The sequence below is a fragment of the Bombus affinis genome, chromosome 2 (assembly GCF_024516045.1).
Source record: "Bombus affinis isolate iyBomAffi1 chromosome 2, iyBomAffi1.2, whole genome shotgun sequence".
NCBI classification, from domain to species: Eukaryota; Metazoa; Arthropoda; class Insecta; order Hymenoptera; family Apidae; genus Bombus; species Bombus affinis.
Window position 1 is genome coordinate 15,207,998 of NC_066345.1, and position 25,460 is coordinate 15,233,457.

The 25,460-nt window shown below is 27.9% G+C and overlaps 7 protein-coding genes across 10 annotated transcripts; 3 read left to right on the top strand and 4 right to left on the bottom strand.

The window, feature by feature from the left end:
• Window positions 1–293: 293 nt before the first annotated feature.
• LOC126925405 (riboflavin kinase) lies at window positions 294–1,568 on the top strand. The gene is made up of 4 exons (XM_050740922.1): window positions 294–573; window positions 956–1,104; window positions 1,188–1,290; window positions 1,352–1,568. Exons 1-4 carry the CDS (start codon window positions 486–488, stop codon window positions 1,453–1,455), a joined length of 444 nt encoding a protein of 147 aa, XP_050596879.1. The 5' UTR covers window positions 294–485; the 3' UTR covers window positions 1,456–1,568.
• Window positions 1,145–4,272, bottom strand: LOC126925295 (H/ACA ribonucleoprotein complex non-core subunit NAF1). The gene is made up of 6 exons (XM_050740671.1): window positions 3,566–4,272; window positions 3,162–3,420; window positions 2,958–3,081; window positions 2,606–2,874; window positions 2,349–2,494; window positions 1,145–2,273 (listed from the first exon to the last, which is right to left on the bottom strand). Exons 1-6 carry the CDS (start codon window positions 3,999–4,001, stop codon window positions 1,765–1,767), a joined length of 1,743 nt encoding a protein of 580 aa, XP_050596628.1. The 5' UTR covers window positions 4,002–4,272; the 3' UTR covers window positions 1,145–1,764.
• A 267-nt stretch (window positions 4,273–4,539) lies between these two features.
• On the bottom strand, window positions 4,540–9,445 carry LOC126925243 (putative ATP-dependent RNA helicase DHX57). Its single transcript, XM_050740600.1, has 11 exons — window positions 9,242–9,445; window positions 8,921–9,038; window positions 8,647–8,831; window positions 8,126–8,586; window positions 7,198–8,029; window positions 6,647–7,139; window positions 6,195–6,574; window positions 5,990–6,111; window positions 5,599–5,918; window positions 4,909–5,523; window positions 4,540–4,825 (listed from the first exon to the last, which is right to left on the bottom strand). The coding sequence occupies exons 1-11, from the start codon at window positions 9,304–9,306 to the stop codon at window positions 4,682–4,684; spliced, it is 3,735 nt and encodes a 1,244-aa protein (XP_050596557.1). The 5' UTR covers window positions 9,307–9,445; the 3' UTR covers window positions 4,540–4,681.
• Window positions 9,446–9,570: 125 nt separating this feature from the next.
• On the bottom strand, window positions 9,571–14,548 carry LOC126925300 (WD repeat-containing protein WRAP73-like). 2 transcript variants are annotated; one of them, XM_050740684.1, is made up of 7 exons: window positions 14,317–14,546; window positions 13,969–14,151; window positions 13,722–13,898; window positions 10,402–10,671; window positions 10,153–10,306; window positions 9,878–10,087; window positions 9,571–9,812 (listed from the first exon to the last, which is right to left on the bottom strand). In XM_050740684.1, exons 1-7 carry the CDS (start codon window positions 14,479–14,481, stop codon window positions 9,610–9,612), a joined length of 1,362 nt encoding a protein of 453 aa, XP_050596641.1. In that variant the 5' UTR covers window positions 14,482–14,546; the 3' UTR covers window positions 9,571–9,609. The 2 variants fall into 2 exon arrangements, with proteins under 2 accessions (XP_050596641.1, XP_050596651.1); XM_050740694.1 differs by lacking the exon at window positions 10,402–10,671 and having other exon boundaries at window positions 14,317–14,548.
• On the top strand, window positions 10,904–13,732 carry LOC126925275 (elongator complex protein 2). The gene is made up of 2 exons (XM_050740651.1): window positions 10,904–12,436; window positions 12,518–13,732. Exons 1-2 carry the CDS (start codon window positions 11,247–11,249, stop codon window positions 13,650–13,652), a joined length of 2,325 nt encoding a protein of 774 aa, XP_050596608.1. The 5' UTR covers window positions 10,904–11,246; the 3' UTR covers window positions 13,653–13,732.
• On the top strand, window positions 14,549–20,937 carry LOC126925224 (condensin complex subunit 1). Of its 3 annotated transcripts, none has more exons than XM_050740564.1 (22): window positions 14,549–14,567; window positions 14,867–15,036; window positions 15,110–15,244; window positions 15,346–15,524; window positions 15,614–15,753; window positions 15,862–15,943; window positions 16,032–16,094; window positions 16,168–16,401; window positions 16,477–16,809; window positions 16,889–17,081; window positions 17,162–17,478; window positions 17,558–17,950; window positions 18,035–18,279; window positions 18,358–18,482; window positions 18,553–18,860; window positions 18,928–19,055; window positions 19,134–19,388; window positions 19,471–19,743; window positions 19,821–19,963; window positions 20,060–20,380; window positions 20,452–20,547; window positions 20,596–20,937. In XM_050740564.1, the coding sequence occupies exons 2-22, from the start codon at window positions 14,922–14,924 to the stop codon at window positions 20,790–20,792; spliced, it is 4,275 nt and encodes a 1,424-aa protein (XP_050596521.1). In that variant the 5' UTR covers window positions 14,549–14,567; window positions 14,867–14,921; the 3' UTR covers window positions 20,793–20,937. The 3 variants fall into 3 exon arrangements, with proteins under 3 accessions (XP_050596521.1, XP_050596512.1, XP_050596530.1); XM_050740555.1 differs by lacking the exon at window positions 14,549–14,567 and adding an exon at window positions 14,695–14,790; XM_050740573.1 differs by lacking the exon at window positions 14,549–14,567 and having other exon boundaries at window positions 14,767–15,036; window positions 20,614–20,937.
• A 292-nt stretch (window positions 20,938–21,229) lies between these two features.
• LOC126925290 (regulator of nonsense transcripts 3A-like) lies at window positions 21,230–25,433 on the bottom strand. Its single transcript, XM_050740657.1, has 6 exons — window positions 25,140–25,433; window positions 24,255–24,669; window positions 24,008–24,159; window positions 22,162–22,831; window positions 21,780–22,066; window positions 21,230–21,679 (listed from the first exon to the last, which is right to left on the bottom strand). The coding sequence occupies exons 1-6, from the start codon at window positions 25,260–25,262 to the stop codon at window positions 21,464–21,466; spliced, it is 1,863 nt and encodes a 620-aa protein (XP_050596614.1). The 5' UTR covers window positions 25,263–25,433; the 3' UTR covers window positions 21,230–21,463.
• Between the last annotated feature and the right edge of the window lie 27 nt (window positions 25,434–25,460).

Genomic DNA, 25,460 nt, shown 5'->3' on the forward strand with positions numbered 1-25,460 from the left:
CAAATCTGCTTATATTTCTTTCAGTGTTAAAATTTTTATTACAAGCTAAAAATAAACAACTTTCAATAATTTATTGTTGTCAGAGGAAATTGTAAGAACTAATTTATGTTATGATAATACAGGAGTAAAAAAAGTTACGCATAGATAACCCGTAACATGCGATAATTATCAGTTTAAACAGAATTAAAAATCTAAGGACAAATTTTCCATAAGTATATTCACAATGTTATATTTAATTCTTATTTTACATAAATATAAAATTATTTGTATAACATATTGAATAATTTGTTTTAAAAGTAGTCCATTCATTTCATCAACATGAATCTATACAACTAAATAGCGCGTAAATATGCCACGTCATATAATGAACGCTTTATCTTCTTTCAAGATAATATATTATGAAGCATTAAAGTAGCATTCATTTACGTTACTAGTTACTAGTTACGTTACTAGTCTGACAGTCTGACGCGAAATCAAGATTCGTTATGTCTACCAAAAGCATACCATACTTTTTATCAGGGTCGGTAGTCAGAGGGTTTGGCAGAGGTTCTAAAGCCTTAGGGATACCTACAGGTAACACTCAACAATTTCATTTTTGTTTGATAGATTCGAAAATTTTGAAATTAATCAGAAACAATTTAAAATTACGTTAATGTTGCAGAGAATAGTTTAGAATTGTATGCAATTGAAAAACATAATCGCTTTATTGTATAAATACTTATTGGCGGGAATATATGAAATATGTTAAAAAAGTTATTTAATATTATATATTGTATTAATCGCTATTTTATTTTGTGTTTTATTCGATATTTTAATCGCTTTTTATTAAAAAATATTTTGATTTAAAAACATGCAAAAGTTAAACTAATTATATTGTATAAATAAAAGAAAAAATAATTTTTTTCAGTAATATTTTGTTAATATTGTATGTAGTTATAAAATTATTTTTCTATAGCAAATCTTGAAGACAAGGTAGTAAATAATTTACCTGGTGATCTTAGTACTGGAATTTATTATGGATGGGCTTCTATAGACGGACAAACTTATAAAATGGTTGCCAGTATTGGTTGGAATCCATTTTATAAAAACGAAAAAAAGACGGTGGTACGAATGTAAATTATAATTAATTGAATACTTGATAACATGAAAATTTGAAACCATTTTTTAATAATGTATCATTGTTGTAGGAGATACATTTAATGCATAAATTTGAGAATGATTTTTATGGGAAACAAATTAAAGCTGTTTTTACGGGATATGTACGACCAGAAAAAGATTTTACTTCTGAAGGTAAATAGTAACTGTATCAAAATTTGTCCCATCTTTATTATATTAATTATTATCATTTCAGAGGAATTAATTCGAGCGATAAAAAATGATATTACAATTGCCGAAGAACAATTACAGAAATCAGATATGGCGGTTTATAAAGATAATTCATTCTTTAAGGAATAATCTGATTATATAAGAGTACTATAATCATAATTTGTACTGCAAATGATATGATCATGTTATGGCAACATATCCTCATTATATGCGGAAATAATATTAACTCATACTTTGCTATAGTTCATAGTTTACTCTAATTAGGGATAATGTCTATAATATAAATACTTTTAATTATTAATTTCATATTATATATATGTATAACTTGCATTATATAATTTCTATTATTTTTAATATATATACAATTATATATATAATATATAACTATATATATATATAACTAAATTAATAATATAATTCATAAGTAATTAATATTAACTATGTTGAAGTAGTATCTGGTGAAGACGAAGTTGGTGGTGGAGGTGGAGGTGGTGGTATAGGTATCCATGGCAATTTCATTCGAATAGGAACTTGTGACACTTGTGGTAGCCAAGGCATATTTGCAGCTTGAAATCTTACATTTGTAGATGAATTTGGATGATTTTGTGGTGTTATGTATCCTGGAGGAACTCTTGGACATGTATTGAAAGGAATTCTAGGATTTAGATATGTTGAGCTATTATCTTCACTATAGTAACTGTGTGAGCCATAAAAGTTTTGGTTAAGACCACTAACATTATGGTTCATATATTGCACAGGTTGCAATGAACACATTCCATATCCATAAGGTTCACTATTAGTTTGATAGGATTGTGACCATAAATTCTGAGAATGATTTTCAGTTTGCATAGAAGGAAATCGTCTATCTCCTCGTGCATAAAATCCTTTCCTTTGATTCTGCATACTTCTATTCCACGGATGATTGGATTGCCACCCAGTAGTAGGTTCTAAAATTATAAATGTTAATAGAAAATATAAATGTTAATAAATAAAAAGATATGAATATTACATAAGAAACTTACTAGAAATACGCTTTCGTTTAGACGGATTTTCAGCTTCATTAACATTATTTACTTGTTTTGTTTTTAGTTGTTCATAATAAGCCCGTTCTTCCTCATCATCTGAAAATTCTGGAGGATCATCTGCATTTGCATCAATACCCCTGATTCTGTAATAATTATAACTTGCTTACTATATGTTTAATTTCTTATAGATTAATGTAATAAATATAAATAAGAATAGTATGTATAATTATATACATATTTAAATATATACTCACTTTAATAATTCATGTAGAAATACTAAAGAAGTATATTCTGTATTTGGACAGTAATAAACAGTCATTCCTGCTGTAATGTTATATTCTTTTATGTGCTCAGAACTATTGAATCGCACACAATAATGAGGTTCATTCACTTGTCCAAAAACATCAAATATTTTTCCTAACGTCCTTTGTCCTTTCTCAATAAATAAAACTGTATCTAAGTTCAATGTCGGTTTGCCAGGTTTTGGTTTTACAACTACTAGTTGTTCAACCATCCATGCAACCTGTAATTTAATACTATCTTACGAAGATATTATCCTATTTTCAAGATTATCCATATATGTATTAATTTAATATTTATAAATACCTCTCCTAATGGATCACATAATACTTCAGGTACACTAATTTTTAAGTCTTCAATAGGAGGTAAATCATCTAATTCAGTTCTCATTTCATTATTCTTTCTTCTTACATTATTTTCTTTGCCTTTCCTAAATGTACAAGAAATTGCTTTAAAATTTCGTATAAAATTAATTTAATGTATAAAAATTTACAAAAATGAATAGCATACTTGCTTGAACTATCATCACTATCTGAATCATCTGATTCAACTATTACCGAAGAATCACTGCTACTAGTAGAATCGTCGCTATCACTTTCTTCACTTGATGATACTTCTTTATTTTGCCTATAAGTTTGCATCTGTACTTCTTTTAAAGATTGATTTTGATTGCTATCACTTTTTGTTTCATCAGTATTAAATTCTGTTTCTGAATCTGAATTGCCATATTCTATAGCAATACTAGTAAGAGAAGATACTTTATCACTTTCTGTTAAAAAGGAAACATAAATTGCAATTGGTAATTTAATATCAAAATTATTTGTAATGTATAATATAATATATACATATATATATATATAACAAAATTATTTATAATTTTGATTATGATAATAAGTATATTCCTATATCCTTACTTTGAGCCAGAGATACTGTATTTATTTCACGTATGATACAAATATCATCATCACTTTTTTGTTCGAAGTTTTCAAATGTTATATCTTCATTTGTATTCTGATTTTTGTCAGTATCGTTAATAAGTATTTCATTTTGTTTAGTATTTGGCAGTATGACTGATTTGTGTTGTTCGACTTTTTCATTCATGACATCTTTCTTATTAGAATTTTGTTTAATTTCAGCATTATCAGTTATAATTACCTCGCAGTCATTTGCAAATTGACTTGTCTCATTAACATTGATTTGTGTAGCTTTTTTGTAGATTGAATAGTCTTCAACAATTACTTTGTTTGGAACACAATTACTTTGTTCAACATTTGATATAAGGTCCATAAATTCATTATTTGAATTTCTGTTTTCTATTACTTCTATTATTACCTCTTCCGCATTCATCATAATTTTACTTTAAATTGCAGGTTATGATCAACAACAATAAGCAGACTTCACTTTAAGATATATTATAACCATTAACAAATACGTAAGAAAATATATTTCTCGTATAAAATTTCATAAACTTCACATAAATACATTTATTTCTATCAACCGCACATACCTAACACCACATGTTTCGTATTAAGATGCTACTGTACTGTAGTGTAGGTACTGATGTACGTCTAATCCGAAGTATTATTGAATGATCGTGCCGGGTTGGAATCTCGAGTACCTTAGGTATGGAAGGGGGAAGGGTTTTTAGTGGGTATAGCAATGACATCTGCCGAGTCCCACACAGGTACTGATGTACAGGACATGTGTATATAAGTAAACATGACTATAGTATGACGATTATATATTTTTAAAAATAATTATTTTTATTATAATAAAATATTTAATAATTTTTTATATTTTTAAATTTGTCTAAAATTATACACATAAGAAAGGACAAAATCTTATATGGTTCTTAAATATTAAAAGAAAATATAAAATTTTACAAAAATTTTGTAATCGTTAAAAATATCTCGAATATTATTGTATATATCAATTACACACAATTATTTTGTATAGCATAATATATGAATTACAATATGTTTTTTTTACTAATTTATAATTTATGTTTAAAAAATTCACGACATAATATTTTATTCTCTCGTGACTACATTTACAATTGTTTGGATAATTTCTTTTCCATTCTGATTATTTAATAGATTTAGAAGGGGTTCCCTCATCTTTTGTTCTAATAATTTGACTAATTCCATTCTCATTCCTTGCAAAAGTTGAGCCACCTAAGTAATATTAAAAGTATATTTAACATACAATTATCATCTTTTTTGTTTTAATTTCAACAAACGCTAATAAATATTCTTACCCTATGAGATTCAACATCAAATAACATCCAACCATCTTCTAATGATACAATAAATATTCCATCATGCACTTCTATTTTTAATTCGTAATCAGAGAATAATATTAGTGGCAAAATTGGTACCATTGATACTTCTTTAATAAATATTTTACTTGTTTTCACTTTTTCTTGAAATACTAAATATGGACTAGGAAAATAACCAACGTGAAAGTTGACCGAGGATGGATGAATACTAACGAAACTATCATTTTTAGTTTGGAATCTAAGTTGATCGGGTCTCGTCTGTGTTGGAACTGCCCCAGCAGGCTGAATTTGAAAAAATTTGTCTGGCGAAAGAACCTTTACTACATTAGGGTATAGAGCTGCACAAAGTAGACCTTGCAGAAGTTTATAATTATCATTATTGATGTTCAGTTCAAATCCAGTAATTTCTATAATCTTGTCAACATTTGGTTGTCGTTTAGGCAAATTAACGGGGACGAAACCGATTGAAACTAACAATTCTAATAACTGATACTTTATATCTGCCAAGGAATATAGCGTACGCACAGACAGATAATTTTCTTTTGCAAAAGCATGGCCTGCACTAGTATTGCGTGTATATGCTTCTAACCATTTCTGTCAAAAGAAAAAGTATCTTTTTATATTATAATTATATATTACATACATTTTTATATACTTTTATACATTTACCCTATATGCTTTGAGAATAGTTAGTTGATCAGAATTGGCAGTAAAAAATTCCTTTTTTGCATCAATCTCGTGTCTTTTTTCAAAAGGTATATGAAATGGATTTTTATGAGATAAACATGCTGCTATAGTAAGTGCAGAATCAAGACAGCAGAAGATAGCTCCAAACAATATTAATTTTCCGATTCGTACATTTACAGGCAATGCCGCAAGATGATGACCTAATGGTGTTAATGTACATTCGGAATTAAATGCTCCTACATCTTGTAAACGTTTAATTGCACTACTGATATTTTCTTCCGTTGGTGGTTCCAACATTTTGCCTAAATAGAATATTATAATGGATATTAGAAAGTTAATTAGTGATATAAAACTAAAAATATATTTTTATTACCTAAAACTTCATGTAAGTCAACTTTTGTTCCGTTATGTAGAAGTTGAATACGTAATAACAGTGGTTCTAACGGAATTCGTAATATCTCAGGTACTGGCTGTGCTGAAAATTGGTATTTGAACCTGGAACAATTGTTTAAATTGAATAAATATTGGTAAAATTTACTATAAGATTTAATGTTTTAATGAACAATAATTATACATACTTGTGCGAGGTATATAAATGAATACATACTCCAGGCATTACACGCCCAGCACGTCCTTTTCTTTGTAACGCATTTGCTCGTGATACCCAACACATTTCCAAACTCTCCATGTTTTGGTTCGAATTAAATCTAGTCTCTTTCATCTTCCCACTGTCAATTACAAAAACACAATCATCTATAGTAATAGACGTCTCAGCTAAATTTGTGCTTAATACAATTTTTCTAGCGAGAGATTTTTTAAAAACTAAGCTTTGCTCTTCATTAGATAAGGATGAATGTAATGATATAATAATAAATTTTCCAGTCTTTGGCGAAAAATACTCATTCTGATTCAATCGATCTTTCAGTGCAATAATTTCAGCAAATCCGGGTAAGAATACCTATAAATGTAATATTAATTTAACTATATATTGTATATTTTTCGTATAAGAAAACTTAGTAAAATTACTTACTAAAATGGAACCTGTTTTAGGATAATTGTGTTCTCCACAAGTAATCCACTGTAATGTTGCCTCTATAAGTTCATAATTAATTGCATTATGATCCATATAAAATAAATTTTTTTGTGCCTGGCTTTTATAACCCCTATATCTGTTGATAATGCCCTGCAAGTCTAGTTCTTCATCGGCGCTAGATTCGCTAGGTGTATAACTGAATTGAGCTGCAACCTGTAATGCGATACCATAGCTCATTTCTAGTTGCTCCAAACCACCTTTATATCTACGTGTAGCTCTTGAACTTTCTGTTAGAACATAATTCATTTTTTCATATAAATCTTCCACAAAGATTTGTTCTACAGGAAACGTTCTTCCTGGTATACATAAAATGGGAGCTCCTTTAAAGTATGTGGAAAAAATCTCACTTCTAAGAGTGGCACTCATAAGTATTACTTTCAGATTTGATCTTCTGGACAGTAATTCTTTTAATAGCATCAAAAGGAAGTCACTAAGAAGGATAAAACAGTTAAATAAAATTAAACAAATAAATATAATAGATAACTTACCTTTCTGCACTTCTTTCATGAACTTCGTCTACAATAATATGTGTAACATCTGATAATTCTGGATTCACAGCAAATCTTTGCAATAAAATTCCAGTTGTACAAAATGTTAATCTAGTTCTATTAGAAATTTTACTTTCTAATCGTATTTGATATCCTACTGTGTCACCTATGCGTTCATTTCTTTCTGTTGCAACCCTTTCTGCTACTCCTATTGTACTTATTCTTCGTGGCTGTGTACATATTATGTTAATATGTTCTTTGGATGCAGATCTATTAATAATCCAATCATCTAATAAAAATTGTGGCACTTGTGTACTTTTACCACATCCTGTTTCGCCAGAAATTATGATTACTTGATTTTTGTGTATTACATCTAAAATTTCATACATCTTTGACCATGCAGGCAACCTTTCTCTAATTTCTATCATCTTGTTATATCTGGGATTTGTTAGTTTCTCTTTAAAATTTTTTTCAATTAGATCATCTTCTTTCAATATTTTTTCCCAACTAATATTATTTCTATTTTTCCTATGTATAGACCCTAATTCGTAATGAGTAGCTACATTTGTTTCATCTTCATTTTCTATGTGCCTTCGAAATAGTAATTCACTTTGATCTAGAAATTGTTCTTTATTTTCTGCTAAATATCTTTTTATATCATATTCATTTTCCAAAAGAGATATTATTGAAAAAATAGAAGGTGTTCCATATGCAGATATTGATAATGCCTCTTCATACAACCTTCTTGCTATTCTTAAACAATTTATACTTGGAAATGTACCATCATTTTTATACAAATAAAAATAAGGCGGTTCATAAGGATATTTACAACCTAATGAAATATTTAAAAAAATTAAGTATAAAGTCTGCACATAATTTACATATTAATTACATAATATATTTTATATTATGTAAATAATTATAATACCTTCAGGAAATCTTATTTCTAGGGTAAAACTCGGATTCTCTCTTTCAGGCATTCTTAATACTTGTGGTTGTTGATGTAAAAATTTACACCTATTTCCAAATCTACATCTTTTATGAATAAATAATCTGCAAACTTCTCTTTCCCTTCCCCTTTCTTGTTTCGGCCTAAACCTTTGAATTTCCTGTTCTATTTCATCATTTCTTACTAAATAATCCAATTTAACTTGTACAATCCAAATTTGATTTTTTATTTTTTCAGTAAACATATTCCCATAAATAGATTCGAGTGCTTCTTTTTCTTCATTTCTTCTTTCCAATAAATCTATTGTATCAATGTCATCATGTATCTTGCTTCTTGCTATATTTTCCAATCCATAATATTTATAAAATAATATTTCTAAAGCTTTCCCTACATCACCCTCTGTATGTAATAGTGCTTCAACGCAATGCGATTGATGAAAACTTAAAACAATATAAATGCTCATTTATAATTGTCCACTATTTAAAATTTAACAAACTTACCCATAACTTTCAAGTTTTGATGTTGCAAATTGCCTAGTAATTTGTTCTTGGCTTTTTGGTGTACTATCCTTAGAAGAATAATCAACTATTCCTTTAATGACCAAATTGCCCCTTTCCACCCAATATTGCTTGTCTAAATTGGACTTTTTATTTTCAAATTCTGATGCATCAGAAAGTTTAAAACTCTGTTAAAAGAATACATTACTTACCAATAATGCATTTTAAGAGATATATATACAATAATAAATTTATAATAATGTCTATGAATACATACAGGACCATAAATATGCTTTAAAGTATCGTACAGCTGGCGTTCAGATTCTTCAGATATTCTTAAAGTTTGCAGTTCTGTTTTCAGTATAGAGCTACTTCTATCTTTCGTTGACACATTTCTATTAGATAAACATAAGTAATTTTATAAATTATTTACAAAAGTAATTTTAAGACATGCAAGAATAGTATCTCGTACGATAATCTAATTATATTTAATATTAGTTCTTGCGTTAAAAATATATGCCTTTAATAATACATTCTAATTACTTTTATTTTATTACATTATTTTTGTAACATATATAAGGTTATGTTGTTTACTTACGTGTTATTTCTATCCACAACTTGTCCGTCTAAGAAGAAATCAGAATCAATGTCAAGAGGATTCATTTTGATAATATATAAATAATTTTATAAATTAACTTGAAAGATATTTTTAAATTTGTATTTTAATGATTAGGAAAATGGAGGTTAAGAGGTAGTAAATGTACAAATAGTGGCAGTTAGAGATCTATGAATGAATTTATATGCCTCTCTCCCACGTAGTGCCAACCATTCTATCCAACTAGAAAATACGTTAAAATCGAATTATTTTGAATTTTATTTTTTGTTTTATTATTTTTTTAAATGTTATTAAAAGTTTAAAGATAAATATGCATTTATTTATTATTCGAATGTTATTCGAATAGTTCATCATTTATTTTCAATTTGATAAATAATCGCCTTATTATAACCACAAAGCAATAAGGAATTTCCCCCAGGATGCCATCGTGCATCTAATACCGTAATATTTCGTGAAATTGATATACAACTCGCATTATGTGGTGTCCATTCAAATATATGCGCACACTCGCAAAATATTAAAAGATGAGCGCGTGTAGGATTCCATCTTGCAGCTAAATTAAATTTTTAATATAATTTGATATTGCACAGAGAAAATATATATTGTTGAAATACTCACCTACGATAGTATTTTCAAGAAGTAAATAATCAAGATAATCATCAATAATATTCCATATCCACAATGTTGTAGGATAAAGTTGATGTTTCACGGCCAAGTATTGCCCGCAAAAACTAAATTTTAAAATATCAAATTTTGCAATTGACAATCTCTCAATAATATTCTTCCTTCCTATTTTTATATTTACTGGTCGTTCCGATTTCTCTTCCACTATAAAAATCGACTTTCTTAAATATCAATTATATTTATATAAACGTCTATAAAAAATTACTTACAAACATGTCTATCGTAATAACTTGTATTTTTATTCGAAAATTTTGGTTGAATTATACGTTCTTCATATACCTTATTCAAATAATTTTCTTGAATTACGGGTTCAAGATATAATTGCAAAAGTGGTTTCCATGTCACATGATTTAACAGTAAGATCTACAATACAAATACTTTTACTGAAATATTACTATAAATGTTTGCAGTAATATAAAAGTACAGTTTAATCTACCAAGATATATAAAATTATAAACCATTTCATTAAATCCTATTACAGCTAATAACTGTCCACTGGGCATCCACGTTACATTTTCGATTCCTTTTAAACACGTATAATTTGCACATTCCACTTGAGATAAATTTACAGTTTGTGTAGGAGAGAATATTGCGATATCTCTTTCGAATATACTCGAATAAATAATTAATTTTGCTTCGTCGCTAAAGGAAGACCAAATACATAATAATTCGCTATTTGGAGACCAGCATAATCCATCAATGCTACTTAAACGACCACATATTAATTTCTAAAATTAAAAGATTTCAATGTTATGTAGAAAACTCTAGATATCATTATAAAGCTTTTATCATTTTTTTTTATAAATCTTATTATAAAAATCTAATTAATTCTTTTACATTAAATTTTAATAGCATCAGATTGTATTTACGGACTTTTTAAAAAATTCTTCCTTATTTTGTAAATATAAATAAAAATACAATATTGTTTCAGCTAAATTCACCTAATGTTTAAAATTTACTAAAAAGGTAGAGTCAGATTAGATTATGTTAAGTTAAAAAAGCATTGAATCTTTTAAATGTTTCCTTATTTTCTGACAAAAAAGACAAAAGCCAAATAATCAAAACTAAAGAAAGTCATTAAACTACATAATTATCATGTTAAAAAAAACGCAAGATAAAAGAAAAATATAAGCAAAAGAAATTGGTAATAAAAATATAGACGAAATTCATATCTATAGTAGTAGCAATATAATAACCTTTCATGGTTTGAAATAAACGAAGACAGTACGCATAGTGCACTTGTGTATGACTTTTGAGGTTAAGTTAATGTTTTGAAAATTAATTTATTTATTAAAAGCAAGATATGACAACGAGTTACATATCGTGTGCCTGCAATAGAGTTCCACATTCGGTTGATTGGGGAAAAAATGGACTCATTTGTTTTGCAGCATGTCATGCAGTTGCAATTTATAATCCGTATATTTCAAAAATTGGAAAAATAACGCACACTCTTCACCGACACAAAGATCGTATTAATACTGTACGATGGCTTAAACGAAGAGATGCGAAACCCGAATCTGAGCTATTATCAAGCTCAGTAGATGGAACAGCTATTATTTGGAGTAAAAGAAATGAATCATTTAAATGTAACTCTATCATAGGAGTTGATGATACTCTAATCTTTTGCAACTCATTATACATTTCTGATCATGACTCCCTAAATGAGGAAACATCTGCAAAATTGATAATATGTACTGGGTCTGTTAAAGGAGATCTAAGAATATGGTTAAGAGATATGGATGATAATGTAAAATGTTTACAAACGCTTACATTTGATAAGAAATTACCAATAGAAGCTTGTTTTTCCTTCTTGCCAAATAAGCATTTACCACTTCTGGCTATTGCAATAGAAAATTTTACAATTGAATTGTATGTAACTAATTGTAATATCATAGAAGAATCATATTTTGAAAAAGTTCAAGTTTTAGTTGGGCATGAAGATTGGGTACGATGTATGGACTTTAATTGCGATACAAATAACAGTATTTTGCTTGCAAGTGGATCTCAAGATGCCATGATACGATTGTGGAAAATTTCTGCAAATAGTACAGAATTTTCAAATGATGAGTTACATCAGAAAGAACAAGTGTTTACGGCTAATGGCATAAAATATAATATTACTTTAGAATCTATCCTTTATGGTCATGAAGGATGGGTTTATGGCGTACATTGGTATCCGTTACAACTTGATAATAAGAATAGAATTTTAAGATTATTATCTTGCTCATTAGATAAATCTATGATTATATGGGAGCCAGATGAAGTAACTGGGATTTGGTCTGAAAAAGTAAGAGTGGGTGAAGTTGGTGGCAATTTAATGGGTTTTTATGGTTGTAAATTTAGCGATAATGGATTAAATATATTAGCACACGGTTACCAAGGATCATTTCATATTTGGGAATATTCAAATATTGTAAAAAATTGGATTCCAAAGTCTAAACCAAGCGGTCACTTTAGTGAAGTGATTGATCTTTGCTGGGATCCAAATGGAAGGTTTGTATTCAAAATTATATATATTAAAAATATATACACATAATTCATCAAAACAATATACAATTACACATTGCATTACAGGTTTCTAATTACTGCAAGTACAGATCAGACAACAAGAATTCATGCAGCTTGGAAAAATGAAACAGAATTTTGGCATGAAATTGGACGTCCACAAGTTCATGGATATGATATGTCTTGTTTGGTTATGCTAACCCCTTATATGTTTGCTTCAGGAGCAGAAGAAAAGGTTGTACGTATATTTACAGCACCAACAACATTTAGGAACTGTTTAATGAAGATTGCCAATGTTGATGATTTCAAAAATATGGTGGCTGATAGTGCATCAGTACCTGCTCTTGGACTAACAAATAAGGCAACATTTGAAGATAATATCGCAATTGAAGATATAGAAGTTAATAAGTTTGGAAATGAGGATTATACTCCTCCAACAGAAGAAGAGTTAATGCAAAATACACTATGGCCAGAGTTACAAAAGCTTTATGGCCATGGATATGAAATATTCTCTATAGCTGCCAGACATGATGGATCATTATTGGCAACTGCATGTAAATCAACATCACCAGAACATTCTGCAATATTATTGTGGAGTACAAATACATGGATCCAAGTTCAGAAACTTATGTCTCATCAATTAACTATAACACAAATGGAATTTTCACCCAATAACAAATATCTACTATCTGTTTCCAGAGACAGAAGATGGTCATTGTTCGAATGTAAAGACAATATGTATACCTTAATTGCAGCTAGTCTAAAAAAAGATAGCCTTCATACTCGTATAATATGGTGTTGTTCATGGACATATGATTCATCCTTCTTTGCAACAGGTTCCAGGGATGGAAAAATTGGGATTTGGAATCCAAACTTTACAGATGATAAAATTGTTCCAATTACATCCTTGGATGTAAAAGTTTCAGTTACAGCACTTGCATTTTCATTACAGAGGATTTCTCAAGATTTTTATATTTTAGCAATAGGATTTGAGACTGGATGCATAGAAATACAGAAATTAAAAATGTTTTCTAATAATTTTGAATGGGAAAAATACATAATGTATGATACTTCTCAAGCACATCACTTAACTGTTAGAAGGCTTAAATTTCGGCCTCAAAAGGAAGATTTTAATATTTTACAACTAGCAAGTTGTGGATCTGATCATATTATTAAGATATATGACATAGATATTTTGAAATGAAACAATTTGTAAAAAATATTTGTTATTTTTATATATTAAAACCTGAATTATTTGAATTAAACTATTTACCTTGCTTAGTTTCCATGTGTCAGTTTTATAAATTTCTATATTGTCATTACCCTCAATTGAAACTACCACTGCTAGTTTATTACCATCTGGACTAAAATATAATTTATGGAAAGAAGATTTCGTATTTTGTATATGAGTTACACTTTGATCGTCCAGAGACCACACAGATATCTGAATCTGAGTATTTTAGTAATCTTAATATATTGAAGCATGAATTCATTTAATATCGATCAAATTTATTACTTACATTAAAATCTGACAACGTCAAAATGTATTTACTATCTGGAGACCAACTAACACTTTCTAAACCAGCACTGCCTTCAATCAATTTGTATTTCCATTCAGGATAACGAATGGAATATACTTGAATAATAGCTTTCTTTATATTTGCACATAGTATGTATTCAGTATTTCTAGACCACTCCAAATACTGTGATAAAAAAAAAAATGAATGTAATAAAAAACGAATTCTGGTATTATAAACACTTTATTTCTTTTACAGTATATAATTCACATTTCACAGTATTAAATATATAATAACAAAAATTAAAATAATAATTGTCTATATATTATCTGTTTAAACATATACACTAACCTCGATTATATCTGGAAATATGAATGAATGAATGGTGTCGAATTTCTTGTAACCTTTTATTGTTAAATTTGTTTGATATGCAGTTGCAAGAAATCTTCCATCCTTAGAAAAATCACATAATTGATTATTTACTCGTATTAAATCATTTTCTACCTCTAATGACATCGCGTCACTGTTAAATTATAACGTATTATTTTAAAAATTCAGCTTCGCCAACACAAAGAACTGCGATATGATCTGGAAGAAAATGCGTAAGGATTTATTAAATCAATTTAATAAAAAACAAAATGGTTTCAATATCTAAGATAAAGATCTAAAGAATATTTAACGCGCAATATTTTCCTATTATGTATACAATCCGATATAATATATAAATACGTAAATACAGAAAAATATAAATTTATGTTTAATATGTTGGTTATAATGAATTTGAAAAGATAGTTGCAAACACAGTCGCAATATACAAGCGTTCGTGTATGTGGTGTCTGATTACAAATATTATTATAATTCGTATTTTTATAAAATATTATACAAACTCCTAAATTTTCAGATTTATAAATGAAGTGGTAATTTTCCAAAAAGCTATATATTAATAATCAATTAAAATGATCAAAGACTTTATTATTCCTGTAAATAAAGATGAACTTTTACAAAGTCGGAGTGGACAATATTTTGTTAAAGAAATCGTTCCAATACGATTGTTACCACAAGCTCTAGATGGTATTTCATAAATTTTACATATCTCTATACATTACTTTCAGTATTTGTTACAGTAATTTTAATCTTACTGCAGAGATTCGATCAGCACTCCAAGCAAATGGAGCCAGTTTCATTTTAGACCATTTTAATACATTTTTCTCTATAATTGTTCATGGAAATAAAGTTGAATCAGCAATTATTATGCGTGCCTTTACCAGAATTCAAAAAGGTAACAAAATTCTTTTATTGTGGTTACTATATATTATAATTATTTAAATTATTACATTGCATATAACTGGTAATATTAATTTCAATTATTATTTTATGAAGGTATTGAAATGTTAGTACTTGATATGGAAAGTATATTTGAAAGAGGAAATGAGTTGGAAGAGGAACATAGATTGAGTTTGTTAAATATAAATAAAATGCTGGCATATTTATTTTCTTGGTTTATTTGCCATATAGATGATGAGGTTTTTAAAGATGTATATGATAAATTAATAGGAAAAGTATGTTATCTATAATTTAATTGTATTAATTATGTTAATAATTCCTTTTTATAAATAATATTTTCATGTTAATATTGTTTCATTCACAGCGTAAAAAATCTACAAAGTCGGATATGGAAGATGAGTGGGAAAATAGTAGAGAGAAAGCGTTAGAGTACATCTATAGATTGTTACAATTACCACTATCAAAACTTTGGCAACCTCCTATCGTAGAAGACTCATTTATTGTGTATGTTTATACGCATTAATCATAAAAAATATTTGTTTACATTAGTTATAATTTAAGCAATTATTTTAATATATATATAAGATAAATATATGATTTCTTATATTTTAGATTATTCACTAAAGTATGTTATAAAATTTTGGAACAATGTAAAGATTCAAAACAGAAATCCCTGAGGCAAACTATTTTCGAGGTACAATTTTACATATTCTATCAAGTTATTTTTAATTAAATTTGATTTTAATTGTTTTGATATTTAATTATTAATTTTTTTAAAAAAGATTTTAGGTACTTCAATTAAAAAATATAATCATGGTATAAGCTGTGTGATAAGAATTATTCAGGTATATATATCAATAATTAAAAGTTTTGTTTCAATATAAAGATATACTAAGTGACTAAATTTCAATATTATAGTTAGTGAAAATACATGATGCATTAGCATCTCACATGGCTGTTGGAGTTATTCATATGATTAATGATTGTGGTTGTAATGGTTTAGTGAAAGAAATAATGAAAGAGATTGATCAAAGTGAATTATCTGAACTTGACAGTCGTAATATATCAATATTCTTAGAGACTATTGCTGCTTCAGCACCAAATCTCATAATTCCTATTCTTGATGATGTGATGGATTATTTGGGTAGCGAGGTAGCCCATTTTACATTAGTTCAACTATAAAAGTACATATTACATTTATTTTATATTTATTACTACTGTGTTTAGCATTATGCTATGAGAAACTGTACCATTAGTATTATACGTGAGGTTGTACAAAAAGCATTGACTGGAGATGATCTTACGCAAGAACAGAAGGATCAACGTGATGAGTGTCTCAATAACTTAGAAGAACATATTCTTGATAATAATGCTTATGTCAGATCAAAAGTTTTACAAGTTTGGCAACATTTATGTTGTGAAGGAGCTATTCCACTAGCAAGACAAGGAAAACTTTTAGCTACTATTGCATTACGTTTAGAAGATAAAAGTGCAAATGTACGAAAACATGCATTACAACTAATGCGTGCCTTATTACAAAGCAATCCATTTGCAGGAAAAGTAAGTAGAAAAAATTATGTTTTATATAATTGTCTTGAGTTAAAAGTATAATTATATGTAATATGAAATATATTTACAGTTAAATAAAGTAGAAATTTCTAAATCGTTAGAAAAGGAAGAAATAAAATTAAGAAAGTTGCAAACTGAAAGAGTTAGTAAAAGTGCTCGTGGTGACAAACAAAGATTAGAATTATGGAATACTTTACTTCCAGAAATAAGAAAAGCATTAAAAGAAGTTACTGATGATGGAAAGAAAAAGAACAAAAGCCAAGGTGTATATAGAATCTGTATGTTTTGTTTCATTATGACAAATATATCTAATCTAAACGTATATTTTTATTTTACAAATCAGATGATGAAGTTGAAGAAGAAGATATTAATTCTGATACAGCGTTTGAACATGTAAGACAATTAATATTAAAAGAAAAAATTCTCGAAGCAGTAACATATTTGTGGAAAGTTTGTATAAAATTAAAACAAAGTCCAGATATAGAAGTTCTTTCTCCTGAAGCAAAAGAAGAATGTCTGTTTTTACTTCTATTGAAAACATTTATGGAATCTGAAAGTAATTTAAATAACATAGGAGAAAATACAGATGCAGTATATCCAACAGATAAAAACAAAGAGGAAGAAGAAATAATATCAAAACGAGTTGTAAATTATTTAAAAGTATGTTTCCAAGCATTTTATGTTAATCATAATAAACTATTCGTTTAAAAATTATATACATAATAATATACCTTTCTAGAATTGTTTGGAATTTGCAACTGAATTAGAGGTTGCTATACCTATGGCGGAAAAATTACTTTTTTCTACTACAGCAACCGATGCTATCGAAGCATGTACTTTACTTGGAATTGCTCATCAATTTGGTGTAGCTGGAGCTGCAGCCGCTATACGTGATGCTTTATTTCAAGTATTTCATCGTGATCAATCAGTACGAAACAATATAGCATTAGTGTATAAAGATATTTACTTAAATAATCATAAAAATCAAAAGTCAAAACGACAAGAGGCTCTTACATGTGTTAAATCATTAATTGATTTATTAAAAGGACTTCAACCAGGTCAAAGTCAAGCTTTAACTCAGCTTATATTAACATGGTATAATAATAAAGATATAGGCAATGACGTATTACAGGTAATGATATAAATATATTATGGTTTTTAATTTTATATGTTTATGTTATAAGCAAGTTACGTATATTTGTAATTTATTTAATAGGTTCTATGGGAAAAATTTTCAATGAAATCATCAGACACAGATTTATTAGATAGCAGATCTGCTTTAATGTTAATAACAATGATAGCTCAAGCTCAAAGCAGTATTATAATTGATAATTTAGAGGTATTAATAAAGGTAGGACTTGGATCACGAGCAAAGACTGATCTTTTATTAGCCAGAGATACATGTAGAGCATTACTAACTATAAAACATATGAGTGATGATATTGAAAAGACACCTGTTAGGTATGTTAAATAATAAGAATTAAATAATTGTTCAAATGCATTCAATAATTATAGTAATGATTAGTGCGTTATTCATAGGTATCCCAATGATCATGAAATGTTCAAAGAAATCCTTATTTTATTAATAGAAAATTTTGCAAATTTAGAAAATGATGGATATATTTCATTTGCAACTGATGCGATTAATGCGATTTATCATGCAAGTATTTTAATGATATAATCTAAATTATATATTTATGCTTCATTAAAACTATATCTTAACATTTCAGTTAGCAAATCAGCCCGATCGCTTAATGAAGCAGTTATTATTACAAATCTGTATTCAGGGAAAATTTAATAATGATTCATCTGAAAATACTGTTCCGTTCTTTTTGTTATCTAAATTATTATATTTAGTTGGACATATTTCAATTAAACAAATGGTACATTTAGATACGTCAGTCTACAAAGAATTAAAAAGAAGAGATACTATACGAAAATTAAAAGAAGGGAAGAATTCAAATAAAAATAATACAAATTTGGATAGATCTCGAAGATCAGTTACTCCCAATTGTGCAAGACAAATACTTCGCAATAAAGAGGTATATAATATTGTTTATAATATATATTTATTTTAAAATTTGTTCAATTATTAATTTTTGTTCTTAGATAAGTATCTTAGAAGATAATGGAGAGGACGCTGTGGAAGGTGCAGCAGAAGATGCAGATGCAGAGTTTATAAATGACATTCTTGAAAATCATATTGTAACTGGAGATGGACTTTTAGTAACATTTGTGTACGTTTTTAATGTCCATACTTTTTACCATACTAAAATTATTTATCTGGGTAAATGTCCATATCAAAATTCTTACAGTCCATTAGTACTAGATGTATGCCAATATCATGATAAGTATAACGATGAAGATGTACAAGCTGCCGGAGCTCTAGCTCTCAGTAAAATGATGACAGTGAGTTCCAAGTTTTGTGAAAAATCATTACAACTTTTAATTACAATACTAGAACGTTCACCGTATCCTAATATTCGGGCCAATGTTCTTATTGGGATAAGTGATCTTACAACTAGGTTTCCAAATCAAATTGAACCATGGATGAAACATGTTTATGGCAGGTATTTAAAAAAAGAGCTTAATCAATTTCATTATCCTATTCTACTACCTAGGTTATCTGCCTAAAGCATAATTAATATACAGACTTCGTGATGAAGATATGAATGTAAGAAGTACTTGTGTTCGAGTTTTATCAAGTCTTATAATGAGAGAAATGGTGCGTGTGAGAGGTCAGATATCAGAACTAGCTCTCTGTATAATTGACAAAGATCCTCAAATTCGACAAGATGCAAAGCAATTTTTCAAAGCACTTTCACAAAAAGGCAATGCTCTCTACAATGTGATGCCTGATATATTGTCTCGCTTAACTGATCCTGATTTAGATATAAGGGAATCAGATTTTCAGGAAATTCTGAAGTATGTATATTAGTAAAGAGAAATCATAAAAATACGATAATTTACTGCAATTAATTTATTGTTCAAAATATTTTCAGGTATATTTTGAATTTATTACAAAAAGAAAAACAAGTTGATGCCATTATTGATAAGATTTGTGCTAGATTTAAATTGGCTACGACAGAAAGACAATGGCGTGACTTCGCGTATTGCCTTTCACTTTTACAATTTAGTGCGAAAAGTATAAATAAGAATATATATTTATTTAAAAAGTTAAAAATGCATTAAAAATTTTATGAAATATCATTTTTTTCTATAATTAATGAATTCTATTTAGGTATACATCGTCTCATTGAAAGTTTACCTTTACTGAAAGACAAAATTCATCATAAACAAGTTTTAAAAGCATTACAGTCTGTTATTGAACAAACAAAGAAAAAACCAAATACAAAAGTAGCATGTATAGAATTGGAAGAAAAAATAGAAGAACTTCTTAAAGGAAAAGACAAAGTAAATGAAGATGATAGTGAAATAATGCCACCACCACCAGTGCCAAAATTAAGAAAGCGCAATAGTAGACGCAGAAAACGTAGTAGTAGCGAGGAAGAAGAGGATGATAATATTGATAGTGATCCTGATTCAGCACCCGTAACAAAAAGTACATTTCTTCCTATATGAAAATAGTTACTTAAAGTTACATATTTATTACCTAACATGTAATTGTTTTAGCAAAAAGTTCTAAAAAACTAAAATCGCCTGAAGATAAATCGAGTTCCGATTCAGATTCAGATAATGGTGTATCAATGAAAACTTCTAAAAAACAATGTATGTATTATCTTGCTAAATGAATAATCTTTTCATTATATTTAATAGTTATTTCTTTCATATTAGCTACAGTGAATACACCAGCAATAAGTGTTTCAAGATTAAGTCGAAAGAAGCGTGTTAGTTCAGTTTCAACCGCACCATCACCGTCGCCATCACGGAAAAAAAATAAACAGATTAGAACGTCAATGCGTTCTTCACAAAGATATTCACTACGTTTATCTCAATCAAAACAAAACCATTAAAGTTTGCATATATGTATAGATATATCTCATTTTGTAATTTGTTATGTAGCTTAAGTTCAGGAAGTAAAGCAAGTAAAAAAAATATACTTTTATATCTTGACCATTTTAATAAAAATCGAATAAAATATAAAAATATTTTTTATAATTGTACTTCTTTTTCTTAATAGCATCAAATATAAAATGAAATTAATGTAAATTAATTTCCTTCATAAAAATCTTGTTAATGTTAAGATATTACCTCTATCTTAATTTTTAATCTCTTCTCCTTTTAGAAAATATTACGAAAAAGTATAGCGATTTTATATAAAATGTAAAATATTATTATAGAAAAATTTATTTTAATGAAAATTATGAACACGATGCAACACTTAGATGATTAATGATAATAGTATAAAATATATATATCGCAACAAAAGGGTTAAACAGAAAATAATGTATTACATATATCAAATTACTTAATATGGAAAGTTTTATACATCTGCAGCTACATGGATTTTCCAGTAGTAAGTGTACACTGTGTAACACTGTATTTTATTATGCATTTGTGTATAATAAGATACACTATGTGATATTGTATGTCGTGAGAAAGACTAGTGTAAAAACCTTATATATTAATACAGTTTCAACATATATATCACTGATGTTAAGAAAAGATTTCCACTTAGCGATTATTATACCAAATCACGACTAATGCTACGTTTAAACGTCATAGATCGCACTTCAGTTCCAGGTTTTCCTGATTTACAAAGATTATTAGAATTGGGGTTTGGAGTAGGACTTTGCGAAAGCGATGCTCTCTCATCGTTAGTATTAGATTTTTCTCGTTCTAATCTTTGTTTGCTAAATTTTCCCATTCCAGGCCGATAGATCTCCATGGTAGGACGATCCTATTATTTTATAATAAACAATATTTTTATAAATAATTAATTGAAGTTAAATAAAAATTAAATAACATTTTTAATATTTTAAGGAAGAAAAAATACACACTTTGTTTCTAATTCGACGTTCTAATCGTGGATCCTTTTTATCTTTTTCTTTATCTTCATTTTCAGTCTTTTGTAAGTTATTTTGATCGCCTCCATCTAAAGACTTGTGCCTCCTTAAACAATTTCCATCTCCTGTACCACCTTCCCCTCCACTTTCAAGTGAACTCCGCCTTTTTGTGACTTTTGAATCCTTCTTTTCTTCAGATTCATCATCTTCATTAATTTCTTTATTAATATCTTCATTGGATTTTGATTTCTCAATGTCTTTGTTACTTTCAACAGTTGTTTCTATAAGTAATAACATATTAGTATTTTACAAGTAAGACATTTATATGTACTAGAATCTTCTATTTCATTTAATTTTAATATGATAGGATTTCTACCTGTCCTTTTCTGATCCCTTGTCCCAAAATCACGCACAGGATCTTCTATTAGAACCTTTCTTTCGTTAATTTCTTGTTTCTCTTTTCCTTTATTATATTTAGCATCCTCCTTATCACCCATAGCTTCGTCATTTTCTTTAATATTTTCATACAAATCAATTGATGGTTCTTTCTTTTGGAATTCTTCATCTTCACTTCTTAATTTCGTACTATTTTCTGTATCAACATTAAATTCTACATTCTGTTTTTTGGTTTCGGCAAGCCTTTTTTTTTCTTGCCTCATTTTTTCGTAACTTTTACCTCGTTTTTCCTCAATCTTTCGTTCCCTAGAATCTTTAGTATCTTCTTTAAAATCATATTTTCTATCATCTTTTCCATCAAATCTTCTATCATCTTTTATACCATCTCTTTCTTCACGTCTTCCATATATCTTTTTATCTTCATGTCGTCTTTGATGTTTTATATCTCTATCTTTATTTCTATCTTCGATTCTTTCCCTATATCCTTTTGTTATTGCTTTGGAATCTCGATCACGCGGTACCTTGTCACGTAATTTATCCTCTTTCTTAATACGATTTTTTATATCTTTGGGTGAAAGTTTATCCTTTTCCTCCCTATTTTCTTTATTATCTTTACACATTTCTTTATCAAGATCTGGATTTTTCAATACCTATAACAAAGTTAAATATTTATTTTAAGTAAAATATTTTTACTGATCTTAATATTAATAAATTTTAATGGAGTTAGGCATATGATAATTGAAATAATAAATTACAATAAAGTAACACAGAATTTTCACATTTTTTTCTAAAAACAGTTTCTTTTACAAAATTTAATGTATACAAATTAAACAATAATAAATTAATTACATCTTAATAAATGTATATAAATTTAGAATACAATATTAAACAGAAACAATACATAGCATTGAACTAGGTCGCATAAGTGTGATGAATAGTTCTTTAATCCTCATGACTTTTTAACATGCGATAAATAAATACATAAAACATGAATTTCCCTGCTAACCACTTGCAGTTCCTATTTCATGAAGTTTTACGATATGCTGGGAATGCTGTTTCACAAGTTTTAAAAGGGTAAAGTTTATGATAGTCAAACACAGCACTACAACTTCTTGACTTTGATACCTCCATTGGTATTTGCATTTTCCAAGTTTTGTGTAAATTAGTAAATTGAGATTTTGATAAGACAGAAAAATAATTTTTATTATTAATATAATGAGATGTGCACTTAGTATTATTATAAATATAATTATTTTTAATATGGTTGTAATTATTTTTTCTGCAATTAGAATCTTTTTCTTTATAATTTTTTTCGTAAATATAAAATAATTTTCGTTGTTTATTAGTGTATTGCCAACGTTCACTAACATGAGGCATACTTCTAACGCAATTTATATATACTTCTGTATTCTCGTTTCTGTAAAATTGTTGTTGTATATTTAACAAAGTTTTGTTAGATCGTGTCATATTTGCAGTACCACTACTGCAAATTTCTTCTTTACATTCATGAGGTATATTTAGATTTTCAGTAGGATGATCAAAAAATATATCTTCTGACTTGACAGTTGGGGAAGTGCAAAGGTAGGAATACTTGGTCTGATTATCTTCAATATTACATGCAGACTGCAGGTTGAAAAGATTAGTATCAGCAAATACAGTAGAGAATATAATACTTAAAATTTAAATTTAATATGTTGCTAAAGGCAATTTCCATTACATATCTGATTAATAATTCCTTTATTCTATACTGTATTTGTCATATTTAGAATTAGTCTATTTAGTAAGTCAAGAATAATAAATGAATACATTATAAAATATAGTGTTACCTTAGATATAATAGGATCTTCCTTTGTCCGCCTCCTTTCTAGATCTCTTCGTCGTCTTTCTTCACGTTTTTCATCTCTGAGACGTTGTTTCTCCTGCTTACGTTGTTTCACATATTCTAAGAGAGGCGTGGTTGTAACTTTTTTTGGTGTATCTATAATGACAAAACAAATATAAATTCATAAATATACATTTCATACATAAGAGTATGTAATATCTCAGCATGTCAGTTGTTAAAGAATAACTTACTATCAGGTGGTTGATATGAGTACTCTGTTTTTGGCTGTGATACATTAGATTCAGCTTCTTGATTTTTAAGACTTTCTAAGAAACTTATATAATATGGATCTGACTCTATTGTACCACATTTCAAATCTTTCTTTTTTCCTATTCTTTTCTTTGGTAACCTTTGGAAAGGTGCAAATTCTACTACTGCTGGATATTCTGTTCCTTTAGAGTCGACAAATACATAATTGTCAAATTTCTCTCTGAACATAAAAATATCCTGTTGCTCAACAAAGTTAATATAAGCACGGGAAAAAGCATATTGTCCCAAAGACATATCAGCTTTTACAAAATAAAGATAATCATGTTCTGGCAACGGAGAAACTTGCTCTAGGAATTGTTCTTGTGTCATAGTTGGAGGTAATCTCCGTATTACTACCTATAAATATATTTTATTTCTTTCATTATGTATATATATATATATATATATATATATATATGTATTGGTTAAAGTTGAATTAAAATATATAATATGTTATGATTTTTATAATGATTACAAAAATTTATATGAGTTATCACTAACATATTAGTTAAATATTTTTTAGTTTTTATTCAAAAAATAAGATATTAAAGAATGTCACATGACATGTAATTGTGTCTTTCATTTCCTATAATAATGTTATATTTACTGTCGTATAAAATGTACAATTTGTTGTTTTATATCTGTGAGAGTACTTTATCTGCGATGTATCAAATAAATAGCATCTTTTTACATAATTATGTTATAAATGTTTCAAAAATCGAAATTTTAACTTCGATCGTTGTTCCATTAAATATATCATGTTTGTGTGGTTGAAAAGTATTTTATGGAGGCTCGTAAATTTTCAGCATCATTTTAACCAAATATACCTTAGTCATAGGTCGGCATTTTTCTTTTTTACTATCTTTAACTTTTCCAACATCTGGAGAACTAGTTTGTGCCTCATTTTGTGCGGCTGTCTCAGATTGTTGTGTTTCCTCAGTCATTGTCATCTACATTTATTTAATTTCTTGGCAAATCTGGTCTATTTTGTGTCAATCCGATACACTCTAATCAAAAATAATATTCAAAGCATGCAATTTTTCTTCGAGTCATCGAATTAAACGTTTCCGTTTACAAAGTTTTCGCGGCCATCTTGTTTTACTAAATCGTAAAAATATTATTGGATGGATAGAGGAAAAAACAAACTT